General features: G+C 37.8%; 2 protein-coding genes across 8 annotated transcripts; one reads left to right on the plus strand and one right to left on the minus strand.

The window, feature by feature from the left end:
• Nucleotides 1-2,888: 2,888 nt before the first annotated feature.
• On the plus strand, nucleotides 2,889-10,216 carry LOC142373255 (vesicle-associated membrane protein 3). 2 transcript variants are annotated; one of them, XM_075456432.1, is made up of 3 exons: nucleotides 2,889-2,995; nucleotides 3,798-3,968; nucleotides 9,618-10,216. In XM_075456432.1, exons 1-3 carry the CDS (start codon nucleotides 2,993-2,995, stop codon nucleotides 9,753-9,755), a joined length of 312 nt encoding a protein of 103 aa, XP_075312547.1. In that variant the 5' UTR covers nucleotides 2,889-2,992; the 3' UTR covers nucleotides 9,756-10,216. The 2 variants fall into 2 exon arrangements, with proteins under 2 accessions (XP_075312547.1, XP_075312548.1); XM_075456433.1 differs by lacking the exon at nucleotides 2,889-2,995 and adding an exon at nucleotides 3,215-3,454.
• Nucleotides 10,042-16,198, minus strand: hnrnpd (heterogeneous nuclear ribonucleoprotein D). 6 transcript variants are annotated; one of them, XR_012768437.1, is made up of 8 exons: nucleotides 15,699-16,197; nucleotides 14,091-14,259; nucleotides 13,212-13,373; nucleotides 12,994-13,125; nucleotides 12,804-12,903; nucleotides 11,945-12,100; nucleotides 11,307-11,846; nucleotides 10,042-10,519 (listed from the first exon to the last, which is right to left on the minus strand). XR_012768437.1 is itself a non-coding variant. In XM_075456423.1 (8 exons), exons 1-7 carry the CDS (start codon nucleotides 15,863-15,865, stop codon nucleotides 11,779-11,781), a joined length of 954 nt encoding a protein of 317 aa, XP_075312538.1. In that variant the 5' UTR covers nucleotides 15,866-16,198; the 3' UTR covers nucleotides 10,042-11,408; nucleotides 11,757-11,778. The 6 variants fall into 6 exon arrangements, 5 of the variants coding, with proteins under 5 accessions (XP_075312538.1, XP_075312539.1, XP_075312536.1 ...); XM_075456423.1 differs by having other exon boundaries at nucleotides 10,042-11,408; nucleotides 11,757-11,846; nucleotides 15,699-16,198; XM_075456424.1 differs by having other exon boundaries at nucleotides 11,757-11,846.
• Between the last annotated feature and the right edge of the window lie 1,236 nt (nucleotides 16,199-17,434).

A 17,434-nucleotide genomic window follows, 5' to 3' on the forward strand; every position in this document is an offset into this window, starting at 1 on the left:
GCTTCCGACCAGCAAACACCGTAACAGGTGAGGCTATCGGCAGGTGGAGAGAAAATAGCGCCAAGCGATTGTGAGGTCTGACTTTTTCTGGATGAACGATTTTGTGATGCAAATGTATTACTCTTTTGAACGCATATTGTTTTGAGAAGCAAAACGCTTTATTTTTGTGGCCCCAGCCAACTAGCCGGACTACCTTCGTCAACGCCAAAACTCGGCTTGAACTCGGCTCACAGGACGCAGCGGGGGCTAAGTCAATGTTCATAAATTATATTGTTAATATGGGATGTCATTCAGCCTCATGTCAAAAGAGGCGAACTATCCCTTTAACTGCAGTAAGGACATCTCATCTCTCACTTCGTCTGCTCTGGTGGGAGGGAGTAAGATGCAAACAGAGGAGTGTAGTGGAGGAATCATGTGGGTGCAATTTAAGGACTGATGAAATAAGACAGGAACTAAGTCAAATACTGTCAAGGCACAAAACAGGAGCTGAACTAAGTCATAGAACACAATAAAAACCAAGACTAAAACTTTACAGAAACAAGAGAACTAGCCAAGCCCCAAAAGATTAACCGCAGTGAAAACAACCAAAACACAGATCATGAGACTTTACTTTAAAGTGGATTGAATTTAAGCCTTCACTTGATTTTGGTTCAGGTTTTAGTCATTAATTTCACCAGTGTGAGATTAAATATTTGGGTCCTTTCTCACACTTTATGTGTCTTTGCTGACAAATTAGCTCTAAGAAGATGTATAAAAGTCAAAGGTTCCAGCTGTAAGAAGTCAGCACAGTTTGTCTTTAATGTTGTAGGTGTTTCTACACAGCAGTCTTTTAATTATTTTATTTAACTTCATATAAATCCACTGAAACTGTCTCTTTTTTAGCAATCTTTGTTCAGTTTGTGTGACTCATGTTTGAAACAGTAAAGTTCATCCTGAGCTCAGTAAAGCTGAAGAGGCATTTCAATACCTGTTTCATCAGCTCCAGTCCACATTGTCATCAAATGGATTTAGGGGTTTATGTGTGACTAAATGTATGCTTTATCTTTTCTCCGATCACTATAAAGGTGAGAGTTATTCTTCGTCCTTTCCGTAATGTTTTTTTCCCCACTTCCCTGTGCAGCTCTTTAAAGTGACAAACAGAAACTTTCACACTGCTGTGTTGCAATGCATGTGAGGAAGAACAGACGGCAGAGCGGAACAAAGCTGAATTCAACTTGTGGAGTTGTGGATTTTATTCAAGTTGCATGCTGTGAATAAAGCAGCAACACAAAACCTTACTGACTATATTGCTTAAAGATTTATGATACCAAGCAAAAGAGCCTGTAGCTGTGTGGGAGTTAACTGTATATATATATTAGAAGAAACGTATTGTTATTGCTTTAGACTTCTGATTTAATTATTTGACAAGTCTGTCGAAGATGTTCTCCCACTAAATATTTAAGTTAAAAGTCTTGGACAAAAGAAGCTAATACAGTTTTAAAGAGATGCAAAAACCAAAACAAATAGATACGAACTGACTATAATGAAATAAAAAAGGCTATAAAAGACACAATGGTAATAGACAAGCAAAATTTAAACCAAAGAGGCTCATAAAGGTAACAAAACAGCAGAAATCACGATGAAAAAACATACAAAATTAGCAAAGAAAATACAAACAAAGATACAAAACGACAGCAAACAAGCAAAAAACAACTTCAGAGACACAAAATGGTAACAGACAAGCAAAACTTAATCCAAAAAGGCTCATAATAGCAACAAAAAAGCAGAAATAACTACGAGAAACCAAAAATGCTTACAAATACACAAGAAGCTCAAAGTGGCAACAAAACAAGCTGAATCAACAACAAAGAAACACAAAATGACCACAAACTATCTAAGAAAAAAAAACAGAGATACAAAACGACAGCACACAAGCAAAAAAGAATAAAATGACACAAAATGGTAACAGACAAGCAAAACTTCATCCAAAAAGGGCTCATAATAGCAACAAAAGCAGAAATAACCTATGAAAAAATGAAAAAAAAAATAGCAAAGAAAAGTCAAAAAGAGATACAAAATGACAGCAAACAAGCAAAAAACAACTACAAAGTAACTAAACATAACTGTTGAAACAAAAACTGCCACGGAGCGATAGAGAATGGTTAGAGACAGGCCAAATTTAAACCAAAGAGGCTCAAAATGGCAACAAAAAGCGGAAACAACCTCAAAGAAACAGAAATTGACCACAAAATAGCAAAGAAAAGGCAAACAGAGATACAAAATGATAGCAAACAAACAAAAACACCCGTAAAGACAGACTGAATAAGAACAAACTAGCAAAAAGTGCTATAAAGATCCACCTTTAACTGAAAAAATAGATCACATAAAACAAAACAAAAAGGCGACACAAAAACATGGCAATAAAAGCAAAAGCAAGTCAAAACATCCTGAAAAAGACTAAAAACGTCCAAAATCAGACATTAATAAAATGAAAAGACAGTCAAAAGGAGCCCCACACAAAAACAGACACAATCTAAATAGACGAGAACCTAAAAGACACAAAGTAACTCTCCATTCATGCAAGATCAAGACAACAAATCAATTTAAAATGTACAAGACTGGTTCCTCTTTGAGGCCAATCCATCCATGACACAGATAACTTTACATTACAGACTGCACGTCCTCAATAAAAAGTTCCTCTTTCTATTCAAATATGAAATAAAAGTTAAACCCATCTTTGTATGTTATCTAGTAAAATTAGTCAAGACTGATTAGAACCACGAGGCTGAACTCCTGCTTCACAGAGTGATGAATGAAGCACATTTGAAGTGTCATTCTCTGGTTGCCAAACTGCTGAAATAACAAGCTGCACAACACAGGATGAGGAAATGAGGTGGAGCAAGCGAGTGACTTCTCCCCTTTATTGCCTTGCAAATATCCCTGAGCTGAAAACACAGAGCCCTTTGCCCGGACGTATCAGTTGAGCGCCTGCCTGGATCCACTCTGACAGCGGATGGTAGGTAAAACACAGAACTGAGACAAACAGATCCGTTTTCACCTGTTAAACTAAAAGAAAGTCCTCTGTTTTTGCTGGATTTAACAGCTAATCCTGGGGCCTTGTGGGTGGTGTTGTTGCTATTTTTATTTTGCTGAATATGTGTCAGCTTTGTTTCTGAAAAGCAGGAAATGAAAGTACAGCTCGTTCATGATCAGAGTAGATCTACTTCTTTGTGGGGATCGGCTCCAGTAAAACCCATGAGACTTTGATTGAGGGAACTGGTAGTTAATAAGTAACTGAGCAGAGGTGCAACCTTCAGCAGACATTCGCCGTGTGACTCGTACAGTGACAAGAAGCCCTGATCCCTGTTTGTTTATCACACTGGCTGGATTGTAACAAACTGGGAAGGGTTTTTGTTTCATTTACCTGTATGAGGCTGAGTTTTGTTGGTTGGGACTGAGAACCAGCGTTGCCATGGTGAGTTGTACACTTTCTTTAAGCTAAAGTGTGGATTTAACCTGAAAAAAAATCGACATTTTTCTTGTATCAAAGAAAAGAAAGTGTCTGAATTTCATCTTGATGTTATTTAAAACTACTGTGCTAGAATATTACGCTTTGCTTTGTGAACACTGCATGTTTTCTTGTGGCCTTGTTAAACCAACCCACCATTGAGAGCACTCTTTCCTGTTAACTCAGTAGCAGGAAGTGAAATTAGGCCATTTGAATCGGTGGGATTGCTCCTACGTTCAGCTTTCAGTTTTCAGGCCGGTGGATATTCGTTTGATGTCACCAAAACTAAAACCTTAACCATTTCTCACAGGCTGACGTGAACCCTCAGGCGCCCGCCACGGGCTCGCCTGCTAAACTCGACCAGGTGCAAACTCAGGTGAATGAGGTTAAAGTTATTCTGAAAGACAACATCAACAAAGTGCTGGAGAGAGGCGACAGATTAGATGATCTGATCGGCAAGACGGATGACCTGCAGGCATCTGTAAGTACTGGATAAAGATGGTAGAGTGTGATGCAGTTCTGTTTACTATGTATGACTAATATAAACATAGTGGCTTTTAGTGCCAGAAAGCACCTTTACTCCAGTATTTTCATGAAATGTAAGATAATTACCTGCTTCAAGCAGCTGCCAAATTGGACTTTTAATTCAATTTAAATACTCCCGACAAGGTTGCGACACACATCTTATGATTAAAGTGGCACATCACCTCTAAAATTAGGCTCATGTTATGTTCTACTCTATTTTGAGTGTAAATTAAATCAAATAATCCACTAATTCACAAGAAAAAGACTAAACAATTAAAGAAAAGCTCATTGGTAGTCATCTATTCGGGTAGATTTATCTGGCCAAATTTGAAATTTACAGAATTTTCCAGGCTCCATATCATCTTGTAATTTCATCTCATAGTATAAGGAGTTTAAATTTTTATTATAGCAAACAAATTGTTAGTGCTTCAGCAAATTGGTGCACATGAAAGTGAACAAGAGCAGTTTCCCTCATTACACCACAAAGCTTTATATAAGTCTTGAAAAGGAAAATAGTTAAGCCTGATGTATTAATCTGCAAGGAATCCGCTGGATATTTTTTTCCTGTAAATGTGAAGACGAAGGTGTGATACCTTAGGTCAATCAATAATCAACCAGTTCTCTTAAACAGCTGAGCTCATAAACCTCTAGTTAGAAAATGCGTTTGAACTGAGTAACGTGACACAGCTGTAGCCACGTTCTGAATCACAGCCCCTTTCAGGTCCAAGCTGGTTGCTGAATGCAAATAAATGTTGGAAGAACTACATTGTTCTCAATCAATCACCCACATTCAGTGATGTAACTTTGTACTCTTGAAATCAATACCCCCCCCCCCCCCCCTAAAAAAAAAAGTGATGACTTGTCTCTTTTAAATCTTTGTCACCACAGCTGATATCAGCAAAATGCTCATTTTGTTATATTGATATCACAGCTTTCAGGAAATCCTTTATGTAAACAATGAAACAGCAGGTTAAGGCGATCAGGATTGAAGACATTTGATATAGAGACAGTTCTGTAAGGTTTATGAAAACAAAGAGGTGACCAAAGTCCCTGTGTTAACTTTACTGATACAGCTTAACAGGCAGGTTGTAAGAGCGGATTAGCTCCAGTTTAAATAACTTCTTTCTCAAACTACACCAGCCTCATATTTGTAATCTCAAAGCGACTTTTACCATGATGGAAACTTTTAGTTTTTCCAAGTAATTTCTCATCAAATTTGCACATCCATATGGCTTATTTGTTCAGCTGTCATAGCGACAACTGCTAATAACAAGCATGCAATAGCTACACAGATGGGTTGAAATGACTGAAATTTAAAGAATAAGATAAATGTACCAAAATGACAGAGGAAACCTGTAATCATATCAAAGAGGGCCTTTGTATCCATTTCTATTGGCTCAATCTAATTCATTTTCACTTTTAGCAAATAATTTCCTTTTTTCGATTTTTGATTTCTTTTCACCAACTTTAGCCATTTAAATCCATAACTTTCGGTCATTTAAAGCTATGGTAGGTAATCCTAGAGAGCTGGCAAGATTCGAAAGTGTCCCCTCCTCTAAGCTCCACCCCCCCCTCCCCATTCTATGGGGGAAATTTTGTGTCAAAAAAATTAATATAAATATGAAAGAATTTATAAATGTATATATAATTAATATAAATATAAAAATGTGATCGAGATATATGTGAGTAAAAATGAATATAAATATGAACGAATTTATGAATGTATATATAATTAATATAAATATAAAAATGTGATCGAGATATATGTGAGTAAAAATGAATATAAATATGAACGAATTTATGAATGTATATATAATTAATATAAATATAAAAATGTGACACACAAATAAATGTATATATGTATATAAATATACATACATTTGTAAATATATTTTCGAGATTTTAAAATAAATATGCTTGACTTTGTGTGTGCAGTCTGGCAGTCTGCATTTGTGGATCCATTGTTTGCATTTGTGGATCCATTTTTTGCTCTCCATGGCGTAATTTTGACACACTCCTACTGTGCTGCACGATGCACAAACAAATGCATGCCGATTTGAATGTGAACAGCGGCACAGCCCTCTATTCACGGAGCATCCACCAAAATGCAGTGTGCAAGGCACAGGGCAATGGCAGTGCCTACACAGATTCTATAATAGGACAGATACGCCACTCACGGTGCATTTCCGGTTTCCAACGAGGCGATTTTGGTTGCAGTTCCACCCTCTTTCCACGTGGGGCGCCCAATTTTGGAGACCAGAATGAATGGAGTCCTATGGAGCTATACGCCCTTTCGTGCCCTTATCTCAAGATATAATTTTTTCTCTAGTAATTCGAATGTTGTTTTCGAAAGAGGGTGTTTAGAAAATACCCATGGCTGAGTTTTAGATTTTTAGAGCCACTCATTTGCTTAAAAAAAGGATTTGAAGTGTATATGACGTCATACATAGCTGGTCGACCAGCTGTCATTAGCACAATGCTAGCGCGTTGTGGACAACAAGAAGCCAACCTGTAAGAAATCAAAGGGATATATGTACTCGTTCAGTAGATTTTTGACTTGAAACCCATGTTGAGCTCTCAGAAACTACATTCAAATCTGAGCGCTCTTGAGGAGACTTAGGTGAAACTGACCATTTGTAGCATCTAGCCCCATTGGGCCCCATTCATTCTGGTCTCCACCGACGCCCCCAGTGGAATTCTGGTGGAACTGCAGCCAAAAAGCCGGTACAATGGGGCTTAATACAGAGTGGCAAGGCTGTTCGTTATAATGGCTGTGGTGCCTAGCAGTCCAAGACAGAGGCTTTGGACGATCAATATGGAGTCGACAAGTGGAACAACTGGATGGGTATGACTAGTAGTTTAATCATTTATAACTTTTCCTAAATCCCTTTGGCTAGGCAGAATGAAAGGTAAAATATAATGTAATGTATACTACAACCCGCGATTTTTTTTTCTCATGCTTTGAAACCTGCAGCTTATAACATAGTGCAGCTGATGTTCATTGTGTTATATTTGTTATCTAAATGTTCAGAACATATCATCAATGACGCTTGTCATAGCAGCTCCGCTAGCATCAATAGCTATTCTGTTGTCAGAATGCTTTCTCCCACTGACCTAGAACCTGAATCGGAATCTATCAAAGATTCCCTAGGTTCTATCTACTCTGATTCTATCTACTCTGATTCTATCTACGTCAATGCTAGCTCCAGACCAGTCTTAATGAAGAATACCCTGGACTAATAAGTTTAATACATTTTACCTTTCATTCTGCCTAGCCAAAGGGATTTAGGAAAAGTGCACACTGCCATCTGGTGAATGCTCCGTGAATAGAGGGCTGTGCCGCTGTTCACATTAAAATCGGCATGCATTTGTTTGTGCATCGTGCAGCACAGTAGGAGTGTGTCAAAATTACGCCATGGAGAGCAAAAAATGGATCCACAAATGCAAACAATGGATCCACAAATGCAGACTGCCAGACTGCACACACAAAGTAAAGCATATTTATTTTAAAATCTCGAAAATATATTTACAAATGTATGTGTATTTATATACATATATACATTTATTTGTGTCACATTTTTATATTTATATTAATTATATATACATTTATAAATTCGTTCATATTTATATTCATTTTTACTCACATATATATTGATCACATTTTTATATTTATATTAGTTATATATACATTTATAAATTCGTTCATATTTATATTAATTTTTTTGACACAAAATTTCTCCCATACCATTCCGTCAGTGCTTCATCCAAAGCCGGTAGAACCGCGTGCGCACATGGAGCAGGGAGCCGGCAGAGGGGGGCGTAGGCAGAAAGCAGAGGCATCTGATTGGTTTTTTGTAGGCGTCCCGCTGATCTCGGATTGGTCAGCTTTTTCTCAGTCCTGCAGCTGCCACAGAGGTCTGATTATTTTCGTCCCTTTTTCTAAATACATCTTGTATAGATTTCTCTCAGGATAGACGGACCATTTCACCCAGTATTACAAAATGTGTTTCTGAACAGGATTACCAACTATGTCTTTAACTATGTGTTTTTTTGCCATGTATCCACTATTTTCAGTCGCCATTACATGTCAACAATTTAAGCATTTCTTTTGGCCCGTTCATTTCAAGCTAACCTAGCTAACGGTTTCAACAGTTTAGCTTTGAGCTATTTCAACAACTTAGCCATTACTTGAACAAACTATTTCAACTGCTTTTAAGCAACGTTAAGACATTTATTTTCTCCCAGTAGTTTTTTATTTATTGCTATTTTGTCCAACTTTACAGTTGCCTTTACTTTTAGCAAACTTTGAACTCTAGCTATTGTTTAAAATGGCTAGCTAGCCATTTTAATCATAGACATAAAAAGAATGTCTTTATAATGTCTATGATTTTAACCATTAGCTACCCGCTACATTTTGTAATTTTCAACCATTTATGCTCCTTAACATTTATTCAATACTTTAAACTCATCTTCAAATGTTTGCATTATCATTGGATGACTGCTCAGCTCATGTTGATAACAATCAGAACTCTTAATGCTGAATGCTTACTGTCCTATTTAAAAACCAAAGAGCTAAAAATCACATATAGTAAACATTAATAGCTTTGGTCTTTGTTACACTTTCTCAAAAACAAATAGTGGTATAAGCCACTACTTCTTGACTCTTTACAAGCTTATCAATTTTTATTTAAATTCCTTTTCAGTTTAACAAAATGTTGAAGCACACAATATGTCAATTTAAATGGACTATTTTTCTCCGAAGAGTTTGTTTATCAAATTGTTGTATGAAGAACTTGTAGTTAATTTAGCCCATCATTTTGTGTGTCCTGCCATTAGTCACTAGGAAATGAGTCAGTTTTTCCATCAAGTGTTTTTCTTCAACTTATTTTAACACATTATATATCAGTATAGTAAATCAGTTTAAAACCTCCCACACAATCTGCAAATAAAATTTCCAAGGGGTATGTTTATATTATCAGCTCAGTCACTTTTCCATCTCTTGATAAAATTGTGTTTAAGTATTATAAATTGTCTATTTTTACAAATGTATTTCACCTTTATTCAAACAAAAAATAAAAACTCTTTAAACTTTAAATGTCTAAGTTCTAGTTTTTATTTAAGGAAACTTTTTAAAACCAAAATTGTATAATATAACTATTACCGGACTATAATAGTTCTGTTACCTTGTCATCTTTATACGGACCTGAAGCAACTGGCAGTAGGAGGGTGAACTAACCAATTATATAACAAAATTTATATATGTGTTATATAACACATAGATTAAAAAATTTAGTTTATTCGTCTTTAGTTGGAAGAACAATCAGTCCTAATTTTTCTAGATATTTCAAACCATTGTTGGCGTACATCTTTAGCTGCTAACCTTTAGCTGGTAACATATAAACATTTTTATAAATATAATTTTTGGCAGAAAAAAAACCCAAACGGGTCCAAGTGACAATATGGAAGATTTAGAAATTGAACACGATACCATCCACTGCCTTTTTCTCGATTACTTTTTAAGAACTTGGATTTGTGTGTTTCTAAGTAAATAATCTGAGTTTTTCCCTCCATTACAGCGGTTTTATGAGCCATTTTTTCATTTCAGGCCGACTCCTTCCAAAGAACATCCACACGGGTGGCCCGGAAATACTGGTGGAAGAACATTAAAATGATGATTATAATCGGCGTGGTTGTGCTGATCGTCCTGATCCTCATCATCCTTGCTGCCACGAATGTTATATAAGCCGCTTCCTTTCCTGCTCTGGACTGAAAGCTACGAATGGTGGCGCTCACCTCTGGACTCTTATTTGCACTCACAAGTGACGTTTTACATTTCAAGGGGGAAATAAGTATGAATTAAAACAACAAATAATTATTGATCAGGTTAATTTGCAAAGAAATGATAAAGTGAAGAACGAATTAAGAGTATAAGAGATTAAATCATTCAAAAGTTTGCCAACATGCGTCCTTAACACTCCAACACTCATTTACAGGACATAAAACCACTATTAATGGAACAAAAATCCAAGTGAGTGTTTATTGTTTTTATTTGAAGCATCTAAATGTCCAATACATCTTGTATATATATATATATAATGTATGTTTATGACTGTCAAACTCTGTAATAACTTGTGTATAATAAGACTGATGACTATGATAAAGAGGGCAAATTGTATCTTGTTTCTCTTGCCACAGCACTGTAAATATGAGTGGTTTGTTCCAACAAATACTATGTTGTGGTTAAGGAATAAATGAAACAATTCACAAGTAGCTTTTGAGAACATTAAATACAAAAAAGAGAAGAGAGAGAAAGAGGAACACAAAATGCAAAAGCTTTGAAGCTGTCAAAATGAATTGAAACCACTGAAATACTTCGGTAAATATAGAGGAAATGAACTGTAGGTCACTCTTCATTTAAGCTCTTACAACTAGCTACGTGAACTTTGTTGAATCGTCTCTCTGGCCAACGTTCCACCAGCGCACAGCAGACTTTCATCTCTCTGATGCCTACGGAAAACAAACAAACACAAATCAGCTATAGACAAACACCGCACTGTCAAATTGCAAAAGAAAAAAAAAATAAATAGGAATCCCCTGTGTTTTTAAACGTCCAATGTAATAAAAACAATAAGAAAAAAACAATTATTTTACATCTTAAAAAGTAAGAAAGTTAAACTAGAGATCCTGAAGTGCCAAAAACTGAGGAAGTCAAAGCCAAAATACTAAACGGAAGAAACCTTTAAGATTGGTCAAAATACACATTGAAGAAAGCATTACATGCAAAATTCTGCAAAAATGTAGTGACACTTAGATTCTTCTTGTTTTACCAAAGAGGAAAACGTGTTACAAGAAAATTAACAAAAGAGGAGTCTTTTCCATCGCTGTCAGTAACACAAAACAGAAAAAATACAATTACACAAAGTAAAGCACTTTATCCCCCAACACAGTAGAGTCCAAATACGAACCAGGTTTAAGCTCATGGACTACTGGCTAAATAAAGAAAAAAGCATTTTAGATAAGATTAGGAATGCATAAAATTAACATTAGGAACTGGAAAGTCCAGAGAAAGCTGTACATATCCTTTGAAAAGCAAATAGTTATTTTTTCATATTTATAATCATTACTTGTGGGGGAGTAAGGGCCTGTAAAAAATGACAATTACATGTGTATGATTTAAGTTTTACATTACAGAACAGTTGCAAAGAAATTAAAATGGAAAGAAAGATGACAAAGCTGGACGTGTCCCATATTGTTTAGTTTAGAAATGCTGATACAGGATGTTGTAAGACCATACCAAATGGCAGCATTCGAGAGCGTATGCTTCTCGTACCCGGTCCGCATTGAGCGGGCCCTGAGAGTATCTGGGAGTCAGCTCATGGCCTGCAAGGAAGCTCCGCTGGCAGGTACAAACAAGGTATGTCAGAGTTAGGAGACAACATACTTCCTTTTCTGTTTCCTTGCACATCCTTAACTTTGGCATCCATTTACTGTAGTAGCAGTACTTTACCTGATAACTTTACAGTTAAAAAAAAAGAGAAGGTGCAAACGAGGCAGCAGAAGGCCGGCTGTTAAAAATAATCGCCACAACAGCGTAGCGTCTATGTTACCACTACTGTAAAGCACTTGAGGGTGCTGAGAAAAGAAATTTACATGAGGAAATTACACAAAATATTACAAACACCAAAGTTAAAGTAACTACTTTATGTTTTAAGTAAGAAGTATATTTTTGTTGCTACATACCTACTTGAAGATGAGGGTTTCTCCCTTTAATACGGCTTGTAACTGTTGGTGTGACCACCACGCCGTGGCGACTTGCCATATCCGACAGATTGATCTACAAAGTGTGGCGCAAAAAAAACAACGATCTCAAGCATTTTCTACCTCTAAAGTGATTTGACTTGAAGACAATCAGAGTGCCCCACAGATACTCACTGTTGTAGTCACCATATCCATAGTAGTTGTTGTAACCAGAGTAATCATAGCCGCCATATCCTCCATAGCCTTGATTACCGTAACCGTAGTTGCCATAATTTCCGTAACCTTGATTCCAGTAGTTGCCATAACCCTGGTTCCAGTTCTGATTGGGGCCTGCAGTCAAAGACAATGCAGTCGGACAACACAAAAGGTGCCTCTCAAAGTCAAGGATGCTTCCTGGGCAGGAGGATCCCTTCCAAACTGTGTCCTTACGCCGGGACAAACTCCTTTCTTAAATTCAAAAAACGCATAAAGGAACAGTCCCGACACGAGGACGTGTGTCACGGCAACGCTGGCTACTAACGACCTGACAGGTTGAACTTTGCTGTCCTTTGAGGGAACTCATTATGATGTTGCGGAGAAAACGGATTGTGGGCGTTCTGAAACATACCCGAGTCCTTCAAAAGGACCCTCCACGGCTTCACAGTCCTTCGGCAACGTTTTTACGACACAAAATCCTAAAAACAAAGCTGCCAACAATCCTTCCTTGCCTTTGAGAAGCATCTTTTACCTTTAATAAAACGCTCTTTACCATCTCATGTTGTTTTCTCTCCAATTAAAAACTCATTTTAAGTTTCGAATACGAAGAATGTCACAATATTAACAGCTCTGCAGTTGAAATATGAAGGATTTTTGTAGTTATTTTTGAGTTTCTTTTTTATTACGTTTTTTTTGTGCTTTTGCTGCACCACAAATATACAATATACCGCTCGCTTATTTTAAAGTTTTATCCGTCAGAATTCAATGTTGAAGAAGGATTTAACAGTCCGAGCATGGCTTAGATGTCCGTTTCTTTTCTTATGCATTCTTAACTCACCACCTCCTCTTCCTCGAGACCTGGATGAGTATCCACCTCTGCCTCCCCAGTACTGCTGCTGCTGGTACTGCTCCTTGGACACGGCCACCTTTATTTCACACTGAGAGGACCGATCAGATTGACTGATTATATCTTCATACAGCCCAGATGTTTGGTAATGTCTGGGTTAAAGATAAACAAAAGGAAGTACCTTGCTGAGCCCAATGTTGTGGTACTTTTTCTCCATGATCATCTTCACCGGCTCCTCCTCGTTGAATGTGATGAAGCAGAAGCCTCTCCTTTTGTTTGTTTTGTTCTCCATGGGAAGTTCAATCGACTCCAACTGCACATAATATGCAGCAGTGTCACACAGACCCACCAGAAAAACTGTTACGGTGGAAAATTTGAAAGAAAAAAGAAGACACGCACCTCCCCGAAGGCACCAAAGTATTCTCTGACTTTATCCTCAGGAGTGTCCGGAGACAGGCCGCCAACAAAAATCTTCTTAACGGGCTCCTTGCTCTTCATGGCCTTCGCTTTTTTGGGGTCAATCACCTTCCCGTTGAGTTTATGTTCCTTCTGCGAGGCGACCTTCGTAATGAAATGAATTAAAAGTCATGAGAGGCCCCGAGCAACAAGTTTTAGCTTTTTAATCAGAAACATTTTCAGATTATTGTTCTATAAAATAGAGGAAAAAAAGACAAGTTATTGCACCATTTAAGAAGCAGGTAACGGTAAATGTTACACCTAGACTGGCTAACGTGCCCGTTTTGTCCAACTTTCACTCCAGAATATTAAAAGTCTCTCAAAGCACCAAATCTTAGTTTATCTCCTTCTGCCATCCAGTGTCTGAATTTCAGAACAAATCTGAGGTGTGGATGATGTTTTAGACCCAACTTATGGGTTTTTTAAAATATGTCAATATAATTTAATTCTAAATATGAATTGCTCTAAATGTAAACTCAAAATCCACAACCTTTAAAATCTGATTCATTGTGCAGTATTTCCATTAACTCAGCACGTCTATGAGGATTCTGTGAATACTCGAGTGACGTTAACCTTCTGGATTTATCGAACAGGATCTGCATTCATCATCTTTTTAAGATTAAAACTAACTCTTGAGTCCAGTAACTGCATAAACTACATATGAACGAGACAATAAAACGTTATGACAAAGGACACGACTGTACCGTTTAATCACGACCTCAAATGTTATCCATCCAGATGAAGGTCATGCAGGGAGGAGCTGACCAGCAGAGCGACATTTTACACCACGTGTGAGCATTACTTAAAGCAGCAGGACAATACCTTGTCAACACTTTCGGGTTCTTTGAAGAGCACAAAGCCGAAGCCCCTTGAACGTCCAGTCATGGGGTCCAGTTTTAACGTGCAGTCTACGACCTCCCCGAACTTTGAGAAGTAATCCTTCAGGTCCTTCTTAGTCGTGTCCCAGCTGAGCCCTCCGACAAACATCTTCCTGTTGACGAAACAATCCCGTTAGTAAAGGTAAGCATGAGGTTTGTATGAGGAAGCAGACAAGAGCGTGAGGGTGTAAACTGCAACTCAGCAGATGTTGTTTATTCACCGTTCCTTTCCTGAATTTGTACAGTTATGTAACCGCATCCTCCAACTTACTGGTCGAGTTCAGCCTGGTTGGAGCCAAGCATTGTTTCACTTTTGGAAGATTTCTAACCGAATTAAGTGCCACTTGAGCATGGAAAAAGGCAGCCACGACAAAAGTGAGTCAAATTCACAACATGTTAAGAAAAAGTGCAAAACTTCCTAAAACGTCCTACTGAAAAGGGGACAGATGATGCTGTCCCTCACCGTCAATTAGATCTAACTACATCCCACATACATTTTGCTTGTTTTGTGTACTTTGAGTGACTAAAGCTTGTGTAAGGCTATAATTTTCCACCAAGGGAGTATTATAAGGCCTTAAAGCAAAACTAGAGAAGTTTGTGAACCTTAAAACTATGCGCCTTTGACTCGCCTCGAGGTACTTTAGCTTTTGTTATTAATGAGAGGAAGAGGCTCTCAACATATATCCCTCATTAGGGGACTTTCAGTAAATTTCCAAAGAAAAGCAAACAAGAAATATCTAAAAACCTGAAAGCCCACCATTATGAAGAAAACATATTGCCATCCTGACATTTGTGTACTTCACAGACTGTGTCATTGGATGATTGTGGGTGTAAAAAATGAAGGAAGCAGCTGGATTAACCTGTGACCTCTGAGGCGTGAGCACACACATTAAAGTAATGTCACCATGTCTCATAAAACCAAACATTTAACAGTTACCGAGATAAAGGATCTGTTCCACTTCAGAGTTACTTCTTCACAAGTTGTAACTCTTAACTAAGAGTTTTAGAGTCTAACAGGAGATATTTCTTATGTTTTCCCAATTTTTGCTCCGACTCCTCTTAATTATCATGATAAATGACACCGCTGAGATACCGCAGCTCACAACTTTGGTTTCCAGCCCTGCAACAAACTGCTTTGCTTTGCTTTCTGGTCGCTTGACATTTTTGTGGGCTTCTGATGGCGTCTTTGTGGCCTCTTTAACATGACAACAAACTCGTGTGTGTGGCTTTACATGCGCGGGGCTCACGTGGAGATTTGTTATACAGATAGTGATGAATTTTTTTCTACCATATTTGTGCCAAAAAAGACCAATCGGAAGTTATCCCGATGTGGAGTCTTTTAGTTGTAAGATTAGCTGTCAAAAACGCTGCTGCACATAAATTCCCTGTCAAGGACACTTATTGATCGCTAGTGAACTGATCGATCTATGATCGGGCACCTCTCCCCCTTAAAAGCTGCTGTACTTGAAAACTGGGTAAGCACTGACCCAACAAGGTTATTCAGGGTATGCAACTGTTAGATGCTGTGAACTGTGAGGGTGACTGTCGTTACCCTTCATCCTCCTCGTTTTTACTGGCGTCAATCCTCGACCCCTCGGCCTCGCCCCCCATCAGGCCAACGTCCCCAGCCGCTGACATCGGATCGTCATTATTGGCTTCTCCATCCTCCTCCATTCTCATCGTGTTGAGGTCTTCGCTGAATTCATAATCTTCCGACATGGTCTTGGTTTTTAAGCAGTTGGTGTCCAACAAAAGTGGCGCCGGGAAACGACAAGGAGACTAAATATACGTGAAAAATCCAAGTAGACGCTAAGTTAGCTGTTGAGCTAATAGCTAGCTGATATTTAATATCGTAAATAGTTCAAATATACGTTTGGCGCAAATTAGAGCGCGCTAGCTCGTTTTATTTTGATTAAATTATAAGTGTGACGTAATACAAGCAAAACTGTAACGGTGAATATTATCTCCACTAAGGATTATTTTTACGTCTAATTTAAAGCGTCGTTTTGTTTTTACGGCGAAGCTTCTTCTTCTTCTTCGTTTTTAAAAGAAGTCGACAAAAAAAACAACAACCAAAAGACGAATAGCGCCACCGACAACACCGGAGAGCCTAACAGAAAAATAACGATCCTCTTCTATTCACCATCCTCATTAAACGCTCAACAAACAGAGCACAAAGGTTTAAAAAAGGAAGTTACACACAAGAAAGGGAACTACAACACATGTACAAAAATATGGCCAATGAAAAAAGAAGAAATTGCAAATTGGAATCTGGTAAATAAAAGTAATTATATGCAAGAAAAAAAAAGCCAAAACATGAAGGCTTTACGAACAAGTGAACAATGTATGATAATCACAGTATTATAATGCAAATAAATTTAACCACAAGAACACAATGAATCTGGCAATAATAGCAACATGTAATAGTCCTGAAGATTAATTAAATCAAACAATGTTATAGTTAGAAGTTATTCGAGGTAAAAATACAAATGCAATGCTTCACATTTCAGTTAAAAGTTTATAGCTAAACAGATGGTGGCAGCGTTTTAACTTAATATTGGTTTATAGAAAGAAATCACTTGTAATTTGTACATAATCTGGCAGGGATTTACAAATAATTTAGAAACAGATAGTACTGCACAAAAGTGCACATTTTCACCAAAAAGGTGCAGCGATTCACTAAAAATGTGCAAACATAGATGTAAATACAATATAAAAGAGTTTGAAAAATTCTAACGGGCTTGAAAGTTATTATTTGGTATTTGGCTGCCTTTTGTTCCATTCTCTGTCAGATGATCCCACACTGCTTCATTAATGTTGAGGTCGGGGCTCTGGGGAGGATTCATCCCTCCATCAGACCTGCTGCCACTGATTCTCAGTCCACTTCTTGTGTCATTTGGCACAGCTCAGCCTTTTCTCCCTGTTTCCCTTCCTTAAGAACGGCTTCTTGACAGCCACCCTTCCATGGAGACCATTTCTGATGAGACTTGGGACAACAGCAGATGGATCAGCTGAAGGTCCAGATGCATCTCTCAGGTCCTGTGTCGGGTCTTTGCTGGATGTTTTCCTCTTTCTTAAGGACATCACTTTCAGATACTGTTCATCTGCTGTAGATAGTTTTTTTTAGGCCTGACACTTCTTCTTTTGTCCTCCACTTGTCCAGTTTCCTCAAACGTTTTAAGGACACACTGCACACCATGCTGAGATATGCCAAGTTTTCCGCCAATACCTTTTTGGGTATCAGCTTGTTGGAGCAAAAATACTATTTTCTGTCTGTCAAACTGTGTT

The sequence above is a fragment of the Odontesthes bonariensis genome, chromosome 22, assembly GCF_027942865.1.
Source record: "Odontesthes bonariensis isolate fOdoBon6 chromosome 22, fOdoBon6.hap1, whole genome shotgun sequence".
NCBI classification, from domain to species: Eukaryota; Metazoa; Chordata; class Actinopteri; order Atheriniformes; family Atherinopsidae; genus Odontesthes; species Odontesthes bonariensis.